Genomic DNA, 17,378 nt, shown 5'->3' with positions numbered 1-17,378 from the left:
TCCAGGAAGATTTTAAAGCATCTCTGGACAAAAGGGTTTGAATGACAGGTTCCAAACGTGAACCGCCGTTAAGCTACTGTGGATTTTACTGGGGCTTATTTGTAATACACTTTTGCTATAAAGATCATGTGAAAAGGAGAAGCTGATGAATCTTTCCCAGGAGGCTTAGAATAGTGGACTTTTGGCAAGGCTGTGCCTAATAAATTTTACAAATTCTCTTCTTTCACGTGGAAGGAAGGTAAATGAACTCCCCAGCCTCCATCTGTAGAAGCTAGGACTGTGCAATGTCTGCCTGGCCCCCTCCTCTGCTGCTGAGGTCTTCAGGGGAAACAGATGGCTAATGTGTCAGGGCATCTTTGTGTGTATGCGCATCCATGGATGTTAATGTTGACGTAGTCATCTTGGATTATTCATCAATTATTAATATTTGTTGACTGATAAGAGCTGAATGTGTCTGTAATGATTAATAGGACAAAGATGATTGCAGTGGTGTGTGATTCAGAGCTCTTTAGCTTGAGGTCTTTGCAAATCTCTCCCTCACTGTTCAGAGACAGAGCACTGGGATGGAAATTAGTGAAGCTGATGTGTTGCTGTTAGCTGCCTGGCTCCGCATTTCACTCAAAAATCCACTGGCAAATGGAAAGGCTAAAATTAGCGAGACTTGGCTGCAGGGAATTCCCTGCTCAGTAAACCGGGTATCCGAACAGTTTAAGGAAATACCAGCCACTCCCTTGCTGGATCAATACTGCTGATGCCAAGCAATCGCGCTCTGTCCCAAGCATGCAAATAACTGTGAATCAATAAAATGCATTCACCAGCATTTTCTGGCCAGGTGTTCTCCTAGTGAAAAATGCAGCAAAAGGATTTCTTCTCTCCCACTGAAGAAGTCTTAAAAATGTATGAGGTTAGCTATTTGCTTGACAGCAAAATACATCAGCAATATTTAGGTAAAATATACTAGTTTTGTCACTAAAGCACAGAAAATCTGTTCTCATTGCCTAGGCTTCTGTGAGGAATTTTTACTGAAAGAAAGATAGGGGACTGTCTCTTCATTCTCGCATCGCTGGGTGCTGGTTTTAGGCAGGAATTACCGGGCACTGCTGTATTGCAGATCAGTGGTAAATTAGAGAAAGACCAATGGCTTAATGGTCCAGGTCATATCAGGTCACTGTGCAAGTCAGCCCGGGAATCCCTAAAGTTCGTGTGAGCACAGAGCAAAGTCAGCATTGTGAAGGCAGCTGAGCTAGCAGGAGTCTCGAGACGCGTTAGTGTGACCTTCTGCCCAGGCTGCTTCATCTCCTGCTCCATCAGAGCTCTTTCGGGGTGTCTCCGCACACCGCTGCATTACCTCCCATCGGCATAACTGAATGTGCGATATGAAGAAGGAGACTGTGTTAATGAGAGAACATACATCTGACCTGTGCCCACCTCTATCCATCGCTGCCTCGTGGGGGTTGTTGGTGCTGATATGTAAACAGCCATAATCTGTCTTACCTTGAGAAAATTTCTACTGATGCCAAGCAAGAAAAAATAAGCACATACTTGCCAGTTCCCTGCTTCCTTCCTGCTCTCCTGGGGCTTCTGAAACAAAGTGAAAGATGTCAAATACCTGCTCTGCAGAAAAACAGGACCTTGCCCTCTGGAGGCTCTGCTCTGCTTTGAATACTGCTGACTCTTCTGGCAGTCAGTCAGCAATCCAGATGGGAGAGGGTGGAGAGGCAGCATTCTTAGAAATTTAGCAGCTTACTGGAAGGGAAGTTTCATGGGGAGCTGCAGGGCTCTTGAGCTGCCTGGGGCAGCCTGCGACAGAGAGGAGCCTTGGCAGAGGGAAGGCTCTAACCTGCAAAAGGAGCTGATCAGATTGATCACACTCAAACAGAGCTTATACTGGAGGAGAGAGAAAAGTAGAGTGACTCTTCTCCACATCTCCCTGGGGTTTGGTATCTTGTCATTTAGGAATAAGAAGTTAGGGAGAAGAACCTTATTTCTGGTCAGATTTTTTCATGGCAATAAAATAATTGGAGAAGTTGCAGCTCCAGGGGTTTGTGTTCTTTTAATTGGATTCTCAGCATCACAGCTACTCTTCTCCCTTGCTGCGCATAGTCCTTGGCATCCAAAGAGTGATACGTTTTGAAAGGATGTTGTAGAAATTAATGATGAGTGAGGTCATACAACCCTCCCACTGCTTCCTGGAAATTAAAACAGTGATGCACCTCATTGCTCAACTAGGAAGGCCCATGATTAAAAAATCATCAGTCAGAATCCAAGATGCTTTTATATTGTGTTCTATGTAGGTATTCCTGATTTCATTGAAACGCCAAGTACAGGTTGGCCACATTCCAGTGACATTAAAAATAAGTACAGACACTCAGAATGCAGCCGCTTTCAACACCAATGTTATTTATTGAAATTTACACAAGGAACTATCCCATCCAGACAAATATCTGTTGCTCAGGGGGAATCCTGAGGGAACAGCCATAGAAAGTTACAGCTTCAAGAACGGCTGTTGATGTGTGTTGCCTTGTATATAAACTCACATCATACAGAACTGCAAGTACTGGTGTTAAAAGACTCAAAAAAAAAAAAAAAACCCCCACCAAAAAACTCCAAACGATAAAAAAAACCCCACAAACCTTTAAAAATTTATTTTCCTGAGCTGTGGAAGATTTGTTGCTCATTATCTGAGAATATAACATTCCTTGTGGGAAAACTGTAATCTTAACTAATGATGCATTAAAAGAAATGTATTGCTAGGATGCCTGTTTCTGCAATTCATTGGCTTCTGAGGATGCCATGGTTTCACTACTGGCCTTTATCAGATGGTTGCATTAGTGTCCCGGCATTGCCCCTCTTTACTCCGTTTCTGTACATAGGTGGGAGCTTGGACATGGGGTGGCAGGTAATGCAAAACCTGGCTGCGTGGCTCAGGCAGGCAAGGAGCTGCGATTGCATGGGTTTGCAGAGTACGTTACCTCTCTGCTAGAATGAGGCTGAGAAGCATCTTAGGTGCCAAATGTGCAAGCCAAAACCCAGCAGGTGAACTGCAGTCTCAGTTGTAACATCCTGGAGAAGGACCTCTGTTAATTAAAAAGGAAATGATAATTAGTATTAAGTCCCACGTTTGCTTCTCATCCCAAAGTACTAGGAATTTAACATATAAACATGAGCCAATACTGTTATCATTTCCACCATGAAAACGTTTGCTCGTACACAGAAGTAGTTCAGCTATTTATGTCTCATTTCGTACTGTGTCGTCTTTGAATTTAACATTTCACACTCAGAGGAAGCTTTCCTTCCCTGTTACATGCTTGTGAACAACTTAAATTTATGTACAGAGGCTTTTCTTCTTTTCAGACACATTTGAATTCTGGTTTAGCATTTCCAGTCGCATCCTGGGGTCCCCTTTCCCCCTTTCCTTCACCCACTTCTTTGTCAGGGCATCGCCTAGGCTGCAGCGGGAGCGGACGGACCCCCCTGGTCCGGGACTGGTGCTCGGCACAGGCACAACCTCTGCAGCCAGGACCAGCCACCGTTCCGGGCTGCAGAGGGAGCCGGCTCCATCTCCCAGCGGGAAGGTGCCAGCAGTTCTCCTCGGCTGCGGCTTTTATGCAAATATTCTGTGATTTCTGATGCCTGCGTTGTGTGGTGCAATATGAGCAAACTGTACTCTGAGACTGCCTAGTCCACCCGCGAGCACCGTGCATCAGAAGCAGCAAAACCGGTATTTTGTATTTTCTTGAGAGAAGAAGAAGGCTGATGAAAGAAAGGGAAGATCCCTTATTATGGGATGATCAAAATGCTGCCCTTGCCTCTTCCAGAGAGTAGAGGTTATCATTTGTATGGACTATTTAAGTTTTATAAGAAAGGCAGAAGCTGCATTGGCTGCTTGGAAGAGCACAACATACACCAACATCATCTCCCTCCTTTCTTTCCACCTGTGGGCTCTCTGTCAGCTCCTGGTTTGGGATGAACCCTTGTCCTTTCTACCTGGTCATCTCTCGTGGGAGATGTCTATGCCATTTTACATAAAAGGAAACCCCTCTGGAGCTTCATCCCTCAGTGAAACTTTCCCTAGCCTTCTAGATGGCATCACTGAATATACTCAGTGCTTAAATTCCTGACAGATGCACCAAGATAAGCACCAAAAACGCCAGTCATCACTCCAAATTCACTAGCTCTATCCCCTTCCACAGAAAAGACACCTGGAACCACAGCAGGCTGGGGACTTGCTACCAATCAGACTGAAGAAAAACATTGTCTTCAAACTGGGGAATGTAACTGGAAAATTGGGAGCTTTAAAACTGCCTAAGAGCACATTGCCTACTTAACTCCATCAGTGATGGTAATGGCGATATCTATCTCAGCCTGCCAGGTTTATCTTGTCACATGGGCCATAAACAAGATGACAAATGGAAACACTTCAGTGATGTTTATCATCTAAATCACTGCCTGCTTGTTTGCCTCGGATCTCTAGCAGCCCTCCGAGCTGCCAGGCAATCTGAAGTAACAATCAATTTGACTCGCAAGATAAAGACACAAGCTCTCAGCTTAGCTGAGAGTCCCGAATTTCCTGCGGTAAGATGACGGACTGTCAATAAACATCAGTAATCTTCTCAGTGGTATGCAGCAAGATCAGGAAACAGCTTGGATGTGATGTTTAGGAAGGGGAAGATGGGCAAAATGTTTTATCTGGATCTGTGCAAAACAAGGTCATTTCATCATCTTTGAAGAAAACTCGGTGTTTGTAGGATGCCTCTGTTGTTCCCTTTGTGCCCTGTAAAGGTGTTTGGTCTGGTGAAAAGTACTTAGGGACCTTTGGTGACAAAGAGCATGTTGGGGTAGGTTTAATTTGCTGTTGGGGCTAATTCCTAGCAGTAAATCGAGACAAATTCACATTTGTACCTTCTGGACAAGCAAGTTGTGGAGTGGAAATACAGGAATCCCACTGAAGGCGACTGCGAATGGCTCGGAGCAGGAGCCTGCAGTCCTGATGCATTGCAGAGTGCTTTCTGACTCTGGCTTGCATGTGGTTATAAAATACTTCTCAGCACCAGAGTCTCGGTTTGGCACAGATGAGAGGGTGAACCACTGCTCTGCAAGGCAAGGATCCTGCTTCTGCCTCTGCTGAAGGGAGCGCCCTGCCCGAGGAGATGAAAACAAACACAAAAAATGGAGCTCTTGTCCGGTTCCCTCATGTAGCGCTCCTGGGGTTTTCTGTTTGTGTTTTTAATGTATGAATAAGAGTCTCCCTGGAAAACCAGTAGATTTGGGGTTGGGCAGCCTTTGCAGCATAAAAAGCAAGAGATAATTGGTGTACAGCTCTCTGCTTTAAGCAGAACGTTTCTGTACTGTGGAGGCAGCACACAGGTACAGAGAAGTCCCTTCTAATTAAATGAACAAGAATTGTTCCTCAGAGATTTCCCCTGCCGAATCAGGGGTTTTATTGCCAGCTATTTCCCAAGTCCCAGTATCCGGTTTGTTCTGATACTTGTGTGCTCTGTGCTTAAGAGAGCCAGCTCACTCGATGGCTTTTGGACATCTTATTCGTCCAGCTGGGAAAGGAGGTGACATACATTTACTCTTCTCTGGAAATTGCCATGCTGGCAAAGTTCATGAGTTCATGCAGGCTACTAACCTGTCTGTAGGCAGGTGCCCATGTCAGGTGTTCTGGGGATAGAAAATCCCTTGTAATTCTCTTACAACACGGATCAGACGTTTTTCTAAACTTCACCTAGCCATCAGTTTATGCCCTCAAAGATGAGAAAAAAAAGCGCTCGTAAATGTATTTTAGCTAGTGTAATTGCAGGATGTTCCCCTCCTTACCTGTCTGTATAGCAAATTGGTTTTTACTCCTACCAAGTTGTTTAATTCATTATCTTGCAGCGATGACTATGCTATTCCTTGTTTAGAAACATCTCCCCTTAGCCAGATATTTCTATTAGAATGAGGACTCATGGTAATCCAGAGGCTGTCAGGTCTTGCTGTGTGAGATGTCACCAGTCTAGTCTACTTCAATCATCATTTAATCCAGTGTTTTCTTAAAGTAGTGGATAATTTATTAAGACTCCCTTGGAAGTCCCCAGTAGCTTGGCAAGGTCCCTGGAAGGCTGTATTCACCTGCCTACAGAGGGGCCATCTGCACCTCCGCTCTTCTAAGCACTTAAGCTAGACAAGGGGTCAAAGACATGTTTTGGACTCAAATCCAGGACCAGCTGACCTGATCCCATTCGGAGGACATATGGATGCACGTGTATGTAATTTTATATTTCTTCTAATGATAGTTTCTGTAGCGTGAGGTTATGAAAGCTGGTGTTCTAATTAGTGCAGCTCTGCCTGTGTTGATGCGGAGAGTAATTTGCACGTCCTGCCTGTGTTTTATCTTAGGAGCAGGAATGGTAGTCGACTGGGAACAAGAAACTGGGCTCCTGATGACATCGGGAGATGTGAGGATAATCCGGATCTGGGACACAGATCGGGAAATGAAAGTACAGGTAACATTTGCGTGTTTATCCTATTCACCTTTTTCCCTCCTAGAAGACGTGCCATGCAGTGAGTTACCCCGTGCACAGCCAAAGCATCTGAGACTCATCTGTGAAGACCTGACAGGTTCTGGAGCTCTTGCTTCCCTGCCTCAGAGTCATGTTACAAGATAAATAAAAATACACACATACTTAGTGAGCATGTCAGGTCTTTCCTGGAAGCTGCTGCTGTTATTCTGGGCAGTGTGCAGCAGTGTGTGGGAAAGGTGAGCTGTGAAATCCAGAGACAGGCCCCAGCATACAGATAAGGTTTCCTATTAGCACGTAATTGAAATAGTGTAAAAATTCTTGAGGAAATTCAGTGGTGAGTTGGGTCGGTGGTAGAGCATTCAGACTTACTGCTGCCATCTCTGCTTCTCTGGGACACGCACGGAGCTATTTACAGAGCAGCGCTGCCAGTGGTACCTGCCAGCCAAAGGTCTGTTTTCAGGGAATCTGCGTCCACGCAGAGAGCACGTTCATACCTGCTCAGTCCACTCCCGAGTCAGGACCCCAGTGCTCGACAGGACAGAAACACGAGCATTTCCTAACCGTGCACTGCTCACGTGCGGCCAGTGGAATTGTTGCCAGCTCGGGCCAGTCTGACACAGGTCAGAAGTTTGCTCCGTGTTGTCTGGCCCAGGGTAGCAGAGGATGAAGATGCCTGCGAGCCTGCTGGCAGCTCCCTCAGCATCCCCGCGTCTCCCTGGGGAGCTGGCCGGACCCGTGCGCTGGGGCACCCCAGGGTGTTCACATCTCGCCTCTGAAACGAGGCAGGACAAAAGCAGTATTTCAGTCGTACGTAACTTTCTGTGCAGTGTAATGGAGAAAAGACGCAGCAAGCGTTCATGTCGCTTGTAATCAAATGAAAGTTTCTCAGAAATTATAAGGAGAAGCAGCTGGTCTGTGAGAATGGAGTCATCGTGCTGGAGAAAAAAGGAAGACTGGTTTTCAAAGCTTCTAGAAATTAATTACCCTTGGATGAACATTAATTATGACACTTTGACCCTGCAATGCAGGATAATTAAGCCTATGTTAATCTTAATTACTTTCACATATTGTTTTTTCTATGTAAATTAGGGAACAGCAAAATTCAGGAGGTGAAAATCTTTTAAATTATGATGATTAATGATTGCACTGAAAGTATCTAAAAACATGTTGTTTCTTTTTTAATTGCAAAGATTGGTTGTGTTGAAATTCAAGTGATTGAAACTTCCTGACTCAGTAACACTGGAAAAGTGAAATTCAGCACAAAGAGCAGCGAAGCTATGTAATCCCAGCTAATAAAGGTGCCTTCCCACTCTTTGAACTACAAAAAGTGTACCTCTGGAAGCACTTGGGATGTAGCTGAAGAAGCAAGTACTTCATTTTCACTTCTGCTGATTGTTCCTGCTTCAAAGACAGGATCTGGGTTTAGGCAGTTAGAAGAGCTGCTGAGAACAGCCCTGAAGGTTGGTGCCTCTAGCCAGCAGCATCTTCACTCAGCTGAGGCTGTGAATAGCAGCTAGGAAAGAAGCAAAAATAGGATTGAAGTGTGAAATTAGCTAATGCAGTTCTAACGTGCCTCATGATTGTTATCCTACTTTGTCAGTGCTGCTTAGCTTTTTTCACCTGTTTAATTGAAAATGTTTTTCCTCATAACAGACGTAGATGTTATTCCCAACAATTACTTTGCTTATAGCAAGTGAAAAGGGGGAAAGTAGCAGGGTTAGAGTAAGAGTGCACATCGTGTTCTCAGCACAGCTGTCCTTGCAAGCTCCAGCCTTTTCCATGTCATTTTTTTTAATACACACAGTGTGTGGCATCTAATGAGATAACCTGGATCTACTTGTCACATGTCCTAAAGTGGGGACTGATAGGTGGCACAGCACTGGCTCGCTTTGTCTTGTGTAAGTGATTCTCCGGTGCTGTATTGTAGTCAGGCAGCTCATTGTGCTGTCTGAGGCTTACGTGTCCGCTCTGACGTTGTTCAAGAGCCTCACCATCGCTTGCTGCCTGCGGCTGCCAGGTGTGGAGAAGAGGAAGGTCACGCTCAGACAGTCCAACCATAGTCTGCTTAGTTTGGCCCATTTGCACCACCACCAGGGCTCTGCAGAAGTATCATGGTGATCCTAATGATGAAGGGAGAAAGAGAGCTAAGTGTTTAAAGAATAAAATAAAAAGAAACTGAAAGAAATGGACTTCATTAATGATAACTGGAGCCATTCTGGGTAAAGGGAACTGCCTTCCGGTATAATCGTTTTATTGTTTCCAGGGCCCAGATACGGTTTTTTGTCTGGTACAGACAAAAAAAAAAAAAAAAAAAAAAAAAATCTGCTTTTACAAGAGGTATTTAAATAACTTCCTAGAACTCTTTTGGGTGTTGATATGATGCACAAAAAGGGCTAATACCTCGCAGCTTTGTACCTAATACCTTGCAGTTTTGTTGTACCTTTTTTTTGCGTGGGTGGTGTTACCTATAGCATACTGTATGTTTGGTTTTATATGTGTTGTTATATATGCTATTACAAGTTTTTGCTTTATACAGGTATATTTGTCTTATATGACTCTTCTCCAGACATATGCTGTCTCTCCTGCCATTCTAATGGCATTTACAACTTGTACACAACAAAGATGGTTTATGCAGAAATAATTCCTCTGGTCATTTATTTTAACTAATTAGATTTTCTTAGTAGAGAATAATGTTAACTCATCCTTCCCAAAATAGACCTTGCCTTCATTTTGGTTTATAAAGCTGAATGACTTGCAAAAGCTGTTTTTTCTGGAATTCCTTCTCTGGGCCTGGCTCTTTGGGTTGAACTGTGGGACTTGTGGCTCAAACACGGCAGCAGCAGTGACCATCGTCCCCAGGGTCACCACCTCCTCGTTTCTGGTCATGTCCGGAGAGCCTGGAGGAAAACTTCACACTGATGCAGTGTCATAGTGTTCTGAGTGACAGGTGGAAAGCCTGGTTCAGTTTTGGACTGATTTACAGAATGGGGACAGGAAGAGGAGGAGGACATTGGGTCCGTCTGGTTTAGGACCTTGACTGTAATGACTTGAAGACACATCATGTTCTCAGCTTGGTTCTTGTGTGCTTTCTCCTTAGGATATCCCCACTGGAGCTGACAGCTGTGTGACCAGCCTCTCGTGTGATTCTCATCGTTCATTAATTGTGGCGGGGCTGGGTGACGGCTCCATCCGCGTGTTTGACAGGAGGATGGCTCTGAGTGAATGGTAACTACCCGTCCTTCCCAGGCTCAGTGGGGTGCTCACATTTCCTCCTCCTCCCCTTCAAAACATTTCTCTGCTTGTTCCTCAGCCGTGTCATGACCTACCGAGAGCACACAGCCTGGGTGGTGAAAGCGTACTTGCAGAAACATCCAGAAGGCAACATCATGAGTGTCAGGTAAAAGAGGTTTTACTGTTTGAGCTGTTTTCTCTTAAACACGGTTTGTTTTTCCATTTAAATTCTGCCTCTGGTATTTCAAGAGCTAAGAGGGTAAAGCTCTTTAGTTTGACATTTGCTTCAGTAATTAACTCCTGCTCCAAACTTGGTGGAGAGAAGGCAAAAAGAAATTTGAAGCTTTCCTTGGAAGCCCGTTAGTGTGGTTTGAGAGTAAACAAGAAGGCATCTTTGCTGAAATCACTATCACGAGGCGTGTGAGGGAGGAATGGAGTGAACCAGAAACCGAAGCTAGATATAGTATATCTTATGGTTGTTGTTCTTTATTGCCAACATCTCTGTGGGGTCATTTGAGAGAGAACATGAGAAGGAAGGTTGATGTTGCATCTGTTGGGCATATTGCTGTGCAGGATTACTTTGCTGTCTAGCAATTTTCTACACATAAATCCATTTCTGCTGCCTGGTAAATACTGTGGAGAGAGCAGCATATACTTATTTGGCCATTAAAGAACAGCAGAATATAATTTATTGTCACAAAGCCACTGTTTGCACACAAAGAAGCTCTTTTTCTTGATTACAAAATGAAAACAGAACATAATTTTCCAGGATTCAGAACATTCCTGAGGTGGGGGATGGGCCAGCAAAAATGTATTAAGATTTTCAGAAAGGGGATTATGTGATGCAGCTGCCAGATTTGTCGAGCTCACATATTAGAGTTTTTAATCTTCCTTTCCGTAATCTCCTTCAACAATCCCAGGGGTCAGGCCTGTACGCTTGGCCAGCCTGGGTCTGCAGGCTCGTTTTTTCCCTCTCCTCAGTGCCCTTCTCAGCACGTGGTGCTTTCTCTTGGGATTGAATAAGTATGAGAAAATGTCATACTTCAAAAGACAGGTCTGGTCTTATCCCAGAGGAACTTGGTTTGTTGAGACAAGCCACCTTGCTTTCAGTTTCTCCCAGTTCATGCTCTTCTTCAGTTGACAGTAAGATCCAAGAAAAACATTAGGATGTAGCGAGGTCTTGGTCTAGCTATTTCCTGAAAAACTTGAAGGCATTGTATTGCTTGTGGAACAGTTCTCTGAACCTCAGTGAAACTTTTTTTTCTGGACCAGAGGCAGGAGTTTGTAACACAGGAATGGTGACTCGGAGCCAGATCCTGCGGCTCTCCATTGCCCAGCGCTGGTTCACCATATCGTACTGGGTTCAGCCACTTTGACCTATGTGCTAGTGCTGCCACAGTGCTTCTCGTTAACCAGCAGGTCTGCTTTTATCAGGCTGACAGCATTGCTAGAAAAGGTCCTTAAACACCTTCTGAATATTCTAGTTTAGTAGCTTAGCTGCTGTTGACTTGTTGTTGCCTGTTATTGTTCACCTGGGACGTGTTCTCCTATGTAGTCCCTCATCACAGAACTTCACTTCCATTTTAAAGCTCTTGCATGGTCTTCCAATATATTCAGAACCGTTTTCAAGTCTTATAATGGTTCAGAGCTTTAAATGAATTTACTGTCTATTTGATCTCTTTCAAACAATATTTCCATCTAGTCTTCGGGATCTAAATCAACCTCAAGTTTAATTTGTCTTGAATTTAATTATGTGACAGCTGGAGTTGCAGCTTCCTATAATGATAGAAGTAATTCTGTATAACAGCCTTTTGATTAGTATTAGATATTCCAGAGGTAAAGAAACTGAAGGCAATATGCTTCTTAATGCTTTCATTGTTCATAACTCTGTATGGTGATTCACAGTTGTATGGCCATCAGTGACTTGGAAAAAATAACACTTTAAAAGTTGTGATGCCAAAAGCCTTACTTCTGCTGCTAGCAGAATAAGATCAGATGAGTTGATTTTGAATTTTATTTCCATAAGAGACTTTTCTGTTTGTCTTTCTGTACACCAGTTGACCAGTCTCTTATAAGGGTCTCAGAAGAACAGAAGTACCGTAACAAAATCTTCAGTTGTTCATTCCAGGGCTGTAGGAAAAGATGCACCCTCTTCACATCTAACAGACATGATTCTACTGATGTATTTCAGAGAGATCACTTAACAAAAAGAAATCATTTGTGTTTGAAAGGTGCTTGATCTACTAAGCACAGTACCTTGCCACTGCCACTATTGCTTTCCCCACCCTCTCTTCCTTGATAAAGTCATTAACAGGATTGACGCATCGCCTGAGCATTAGCAGGGTTTGTTACGCCTGGTCCACAGAGTACTTTGGACAGCGAGGACTTGTGCATCTGTGTCCAGACATTTGGCATAATGGATGGTACCAGCAGATCCCATCTGGTTAGAGTTTTCTAATACAATTTCCTACTGCGAAAAGGAGAAGGAATTTGGGTCTGACATGCAGCTTGGGGTATTGAGTATGACATAACAGTAAAGGCACTTACACTCAGCGATGAGCTGTAAGCGATAAAAGTAATAATGGATCACCCCTGAGGGCAGAGGCAGAGCTGTTTGCACAGCACTTAATGCGTTGGGGATGGTACCAAATATAAGTCACATCAGTGGGAATTCAGCTGTACTGACAGAGAAGGCAAGGGTGCGTGTCTTCTCTATCCTAATTTTCTGATCGAGGTGGGCAGCTCACAGACAGGCATATGGCTCCATTTCCTGGGCTTTAGGATCTGGTTTGGTGCAGCCTGACGTTGTGAAACTCATGTGTTGGCAGTGTAAATGGAGATGTGCGGTTCTTTGACCCCCGGATGCCAGAGTCCATGAAGGTCCTTCAGATAGTCAAAGGGCTGACGGCCCTTGACATTCACCCCCAAGCCAACCTCTTTGCATGGTAAGTTCTGGTTTCATCTCTTGCATCCCTGGAGTGGATGGAGAGGACAATTTGTCTCTGCAGACATCGTTCATGGGGTTTTGTTGGTTTTGTTGTTTGTTTTAACCTCGCCACAAACAGTGCGGCTTCTTTCCCATTTTTGCAGCTCAGGAATTTTATCCCTTGCATGCATTAGTGAAACCTCTGCACTGGTGACTTGTCATGATGCTGTACAGTCTTACACCCCTATGTCAGATCCCTGTTCAAAGTCAGCATGTGTATTTTTGGGCTCTGAGTGGGGACCAGCAACGGCTCCACAGCCACGTATCCTGGGGTTGTTGGGGGATCCACTTCCAGTGTGTGTGTGTGCATCAGCTCTTCGTGGGTTTTTTGTCTCATTGTAACAGGTAACTGTGGTTCCAGCCTTTCTGTAAATCTCTCTGCACTGAGGTTGCCGCAGTACAGTTAGTCAGTCTCCCCACTTAGAAGAACTCATTGCGCACTAGTCTGATGAACAGCTCCGGTCGACACAGCTGGAAAGGGGGCTGTAGGCAACAATATTGTTCTTACCACAGCATTCTCAGTGACACCGTGTTCTCTTGATTCCCTTCCAGTGGCTCAATGAATCAGTTCACTGCAATCTACAACGGAAACGGGGAGCTGATCAACAATATCAAATACTACGATGGTTTTATGGGACAAAGAGTTGGAGCCATCAGCTGCCTGGCTTTCCATCCTCACTGGGTCTGTATTCTGTCCCTTTGGATTTTGGAATTTGTATTTCTTAGTTAATGTCTGTGTTGGAAGAGGGAAAGGCGCAGACACTCCTCTAGCACAGAGAGATGCTGCCCCAGCCTAGTTTTCCGAGGATGCTTTGAGCCTGACTCTCAGCCCAGGTCCTCGGTGCTTGTCCTCCAGGCTGTTCCAGATGACCACGCTGCCGGTGCTGCCAGTTTATGATGTGCACCTAAGACTAGAACAGGACTCCCAATGGCTGAGCCCTTTTTACTCGCGGGTTGACTTGATAGACTGTTCCCATTTCTTCCTATCTCTTTGAAACTGCAGCCTGGCTTAGCTCTGTAGTTCTTGCCACAGAAGTTGTCCGAGGTGAATTTGCCTGGAGCTGACTGGAGAGGTGAAGTCTCTTGCTTCCAGCACACAAAATTTTATGTGCTTATTTATTCCATGCCTCTTCTCTTGCAGACGGTGGGCTTACCCTCGTGTCTCTGTGGCTGCTTTTACATCGCCTTATGTAAGGCTTTAGGAAGACCTAATGCTGTGCAGTAGAAAAACTGCACGTCAGAAAAATGAGAGAACTGCAAAAATTAAAGGCATAAGCTGATAAAGGCTAGAATGAATCAGAGTAAAAAGGAAGTTTTGGAATACATCAGAGCTGAGGTGGCTCTGCAGTAGTTGTTAGAGAGAGAATCTGGTTGCTACTTAATTAGGTGGCAGGTGCCCATCTGCATTATGGACTTCTGCTCACCCAGAGACGAGACTAAATGAAGGAGATTGAAAGCCTAAGAAAACAACGTGAATGGATAGGAAAAACAGGAGGAGGTTAAAGAAGGCATTTAGACAGTTATTTTAGAAACCTGCAGATCAGAACACAAATATTTAATATGTAATGGGAAAGAGCATTGGGAATGATAAAGGGCCAAGAAGAGAGGAGGGAAGAGCTGTGCTAGCCTGTGATGATTTGGTATTAGCTGGGCAGGGAGAGGGAAGGCAGCTTCCCTGCCTAGGTTATGTGCATTTTACATCCTGAAGATAGCAAGTTTAAAGGAAATCTTGTCTCCTTGGCTTTGAAAAGCCGCTTTGCAAAAAGCTAAAGAGTGATTTTGCCATTCTGCAGTTTGGGGGAACGGAGAAAGAAGTGACTAGTCACTTGAAATGTTTTGCTCTTTAAATAAGCAAACAAACAAAGCCCTGTCCAGCCTGGGTCTCCACGGCTAGGATTGTTCCTGGGCCTCTCAGTGGAGGGAATGCTAATTTTCAGTCCAGGCAACTGTTCCTAACTAGCAGATTTGCAGTCATTTAGAAAAATTATGTTAGCAGTTGGCAACTAATAGTCACCATAATTTTTCCCTCTGGCTGAAATGGGCATATAACTCGCTGGGACGATGTAGGTGCTGGCAGAAATGTCGTCAGAGCTGCGTTGGCAGATGCACTTAAGAGCTTTCGAGCATCTGGGCGTTACTGCTGAAAATGTCGACCATTACCATTTTGCCTGTGATGTGCCTCTCATTACCGCGTGACACCTGTACGTTTATCCCCGATTTGCTCTTTCCACAGCCTCATCTGGCAGTCGGAAGCAATGACTACTACATCTCGGTGTACTCAGTGGAGAAGCGGATCAGATAACGGCTCGTGGCAGCGGCACTGGAGAAGGGAGTCCCAGCGGGCAGGGCCGTGTCTCACCCATAATGTACATAGTGAAATTATCGACTTGAATGTTTAGTGTTGGCTGCTGCTGCAACCCATAACTTGAACGTTTTTTTTTCCTGACTTAGCTACTGATGATTTTTACGAGGGGAAAAGAGACAATCTCCTTTTTTGTTTTGGGTTTTTTGGTTTTGTTTTGGTTTTTTTTCCCAGCTATATCCTGTAAAAGCTACAGAAAAGGAACATTTTATTTTTGTTTCCAGTGGTTGGCTTCTCCGTTAGAAACACGGCTCCTGAGCTTGGAAGGACTGGATGAGGCAATACCCTTGAAAAGGGCTTTCTGTTTTAGTCTTTGTTTCTTTGTTTTGCTGGAGCGTAGGTTGCTTTAAGGACTGAAGTCAGGACTCACCTACAGCTCTGTGCGTTCGACCGGACCGTGGGACCCCTCCAGCTGCTGCCTACCCTGTGCCAAACAGTAATTCCTCCGACAGGGCAGCGAGACCCGAGCTGTCCGTCTGCAGAACAGTGTATGTGCTCCTGCACTGCCTGAGTGTGGGCAAGGGAAGCAGGAAAGTGTCTCCTCTGCACGAACCTTGTCCTCTCTGCTGCATCCTCTCCGGTGGAAGCAAAGACAGAAGGCAGCTTGGTGGCAAGGGGAGGCAGGGATCCTGAGGAAAGGGGCTTGAGGAGATGACAGGAGCAGGGCAGGATGCCACCGTACCGTAAGGTTGCACATACAAGAAGAAGAGGAAAGAAAGAGAACAAACGTCTCTAACGTCCCAACAAGCCTGGAGCAAGTCACTCACGTAACCACTTTCCACCCAAGCACACGGTGCTGGTGGGGAGGTCTGGGGTGTCTCGGTCACTGTTACTTCTGCAGTCACTGTCCTGCCCACAGTGAACTCCACAAACACGTTTGATAGCCTGGGAGCTCTGCCCAGCCGGCAAGGGAGGCTCCGGGTTCAAGCCACGGGCTTTCATTTGCTCTGATGTGCTAATATTCAGTAAGGTGATGGTCAGGAGAATTTGCACACTTGCTGCTGAGTGTATGCAGCTGCACACCTTTGTGTGGACGTGGCTGTGGCTTGTCTGTGTGTCCCTGCAGAACTGGGCGTGTAACCACACATGGTCTGAGCACAAGAGAGTCACTAAAGAGGGGGAAGACGGCAGGTCATCCTGCTTTGAGCAAAACAGCTTTGTCCCAGCCATCTAGGGGAAAGCCTGCTCCATCTTCCGCACCTTCTGTGTCTGAATAATGAATGTTTCTGTCCCTTGAAATCCATAATGGGTCTGGAGATGCATGTGGGGAAAGGGTAGGCAAAGCAAAAGGGGCAGGTTTCTTTCAAGTGCTGCCGAGGTGCGATTTAGCTGGCCAAGAACAGAACTTGCACTGTGCAAAAATCACTGCGGCGACAAAGGCTGACCTGCTAAGTCCAGAAGTCCCCAGTTTTTCTTCCAGTCGGTATCACGGGGTCTGCAGGCTCCCAGCAAACTCTGCCAGCGATGAGGCTGACAGTGAAAGAAATACTAATGAGGGAAGGGGTGAGAAACGCTCTCTCCCTGTGCGGATGGCAGCTTCACCTCTGGCACAGCACCTACGTAGTGCGTCTGACCTGTCACTGCTCCTTATACACCAGATAATCTTGTTTCCTATATGTGTTGAGGCAGCTGGGCCGTGCAGGGGCCGTGGAGATGGCCCGGTGGCTGTCCCAGGCTCGCTGCAGGGAAGCCAAATGCAAAGTGCCGTACGCACGTCTGGATGCTGGCTTTGGTGAGGGTCCTTGAGCCGCGGAGGTGGAGCAGATGCCGAAGGCTGGGCGCTGTGTCCTTACCCTGAGCACCGTCACTGTCCCCCCTGTAGCAGGGAGGCCAAGGGCCACTTCGCAAGGATGATGAATCAAAGGCTTTAAACTTAAGAAAAACTACCTAAAAGTCCACTTTTAAGTTACCAAAAGTTAATTATGGTCTAACAGAGCTGTGCCTCTTCCCGACCCGCTCCCGTGCCGCTCCGGTGTTGGGTCCCAGCGGTACACATCTCCTCCACCCTGCCCGTGCCAGGGGCCAGCGAGGGGCCGGCAAGCATGGAGCCAGAGTTTGGGATCTACACATAACCGATTAACATACACAGCTTAAAAAACAATAGATTTTTAACTTATATCAGTGTATTCATTAAAGGAACAAGAAATACCTGGCAAAATGCAAAGGTGCGTGGTGGGAAGCTGCTGCTCCTTGCCAGCGCTCCCCGGTGCCAGCCAGCCCCTGTGGCCAGGAGGTGGGTTTTTAACTAACTCGGCCTGTTTAGCTTTCATCTAAGCGTGTGCGTGTGTGG

General features: G+C 45.6%; 1 protein-coding gene across 6 annotated transcripts in view; it reads left to right on the top strand.

Annotated features, from left to right (window-relative positions):
* The window catches only part of RPTOR (regulatory associated protein of MTOR complex 1), a 210,571-nt gene extending 193,193 nt beyond the window's left edge, over nucleotides 1–17,378 (top strand). For all 6 annotated transcript variants that reach the window (XM_041123882.1, XM_041123884.1, XM_041123883.1 and 3 more), the window contains 6 exons: nucleotides 6,385–6,491; nucleotides 9,607–9,734; nucleotides 9,820–9,906; nucleotides 12,569–12,685; nucleotides 13,279–13,408; nucleotides 14,960–17,378. In XM_041123882.1, the coding sequence (XP_040979816.1) occupies nucleotides 6,385–6,491; nucleotides 9,607–9,734; nucleotides 9,820–9,906; nucleotides 12,569–12,685; nucleotides 13,279–13,408; nucleotides 14,960–15,028 (638 nt within the window). In that variant the 3' untranslated portion in view covers nucleotides 15,029–17,378. The remainder of the gene's footprint in view (nucleotides 1–6,384; nucleotides 6,492–9,606; nucleotides 9,735–9,819; nucleotides 9,907–12,568; nucleotides 12,686–13,278; nucleotides 13,409–14,959) is intronic.

Source organism: Aquila chrysaetos, chromosome 5 (genome assembly GCF_900496995.4).
Source record: "Aquila chrysaetos chrysaetos chromosome 5, bAquChr1.4, whole genome shotgun sequence".
NCBI classification, from domain to species: Eukaryota; Metazoa; Chordata; class Aves; order Accipitriformes; family Accipitridae; genus Aquila; species Aquila chrysaetos.
This window is presented reverse-complemented; position numbering and strand designations above follow the sequence as displayed.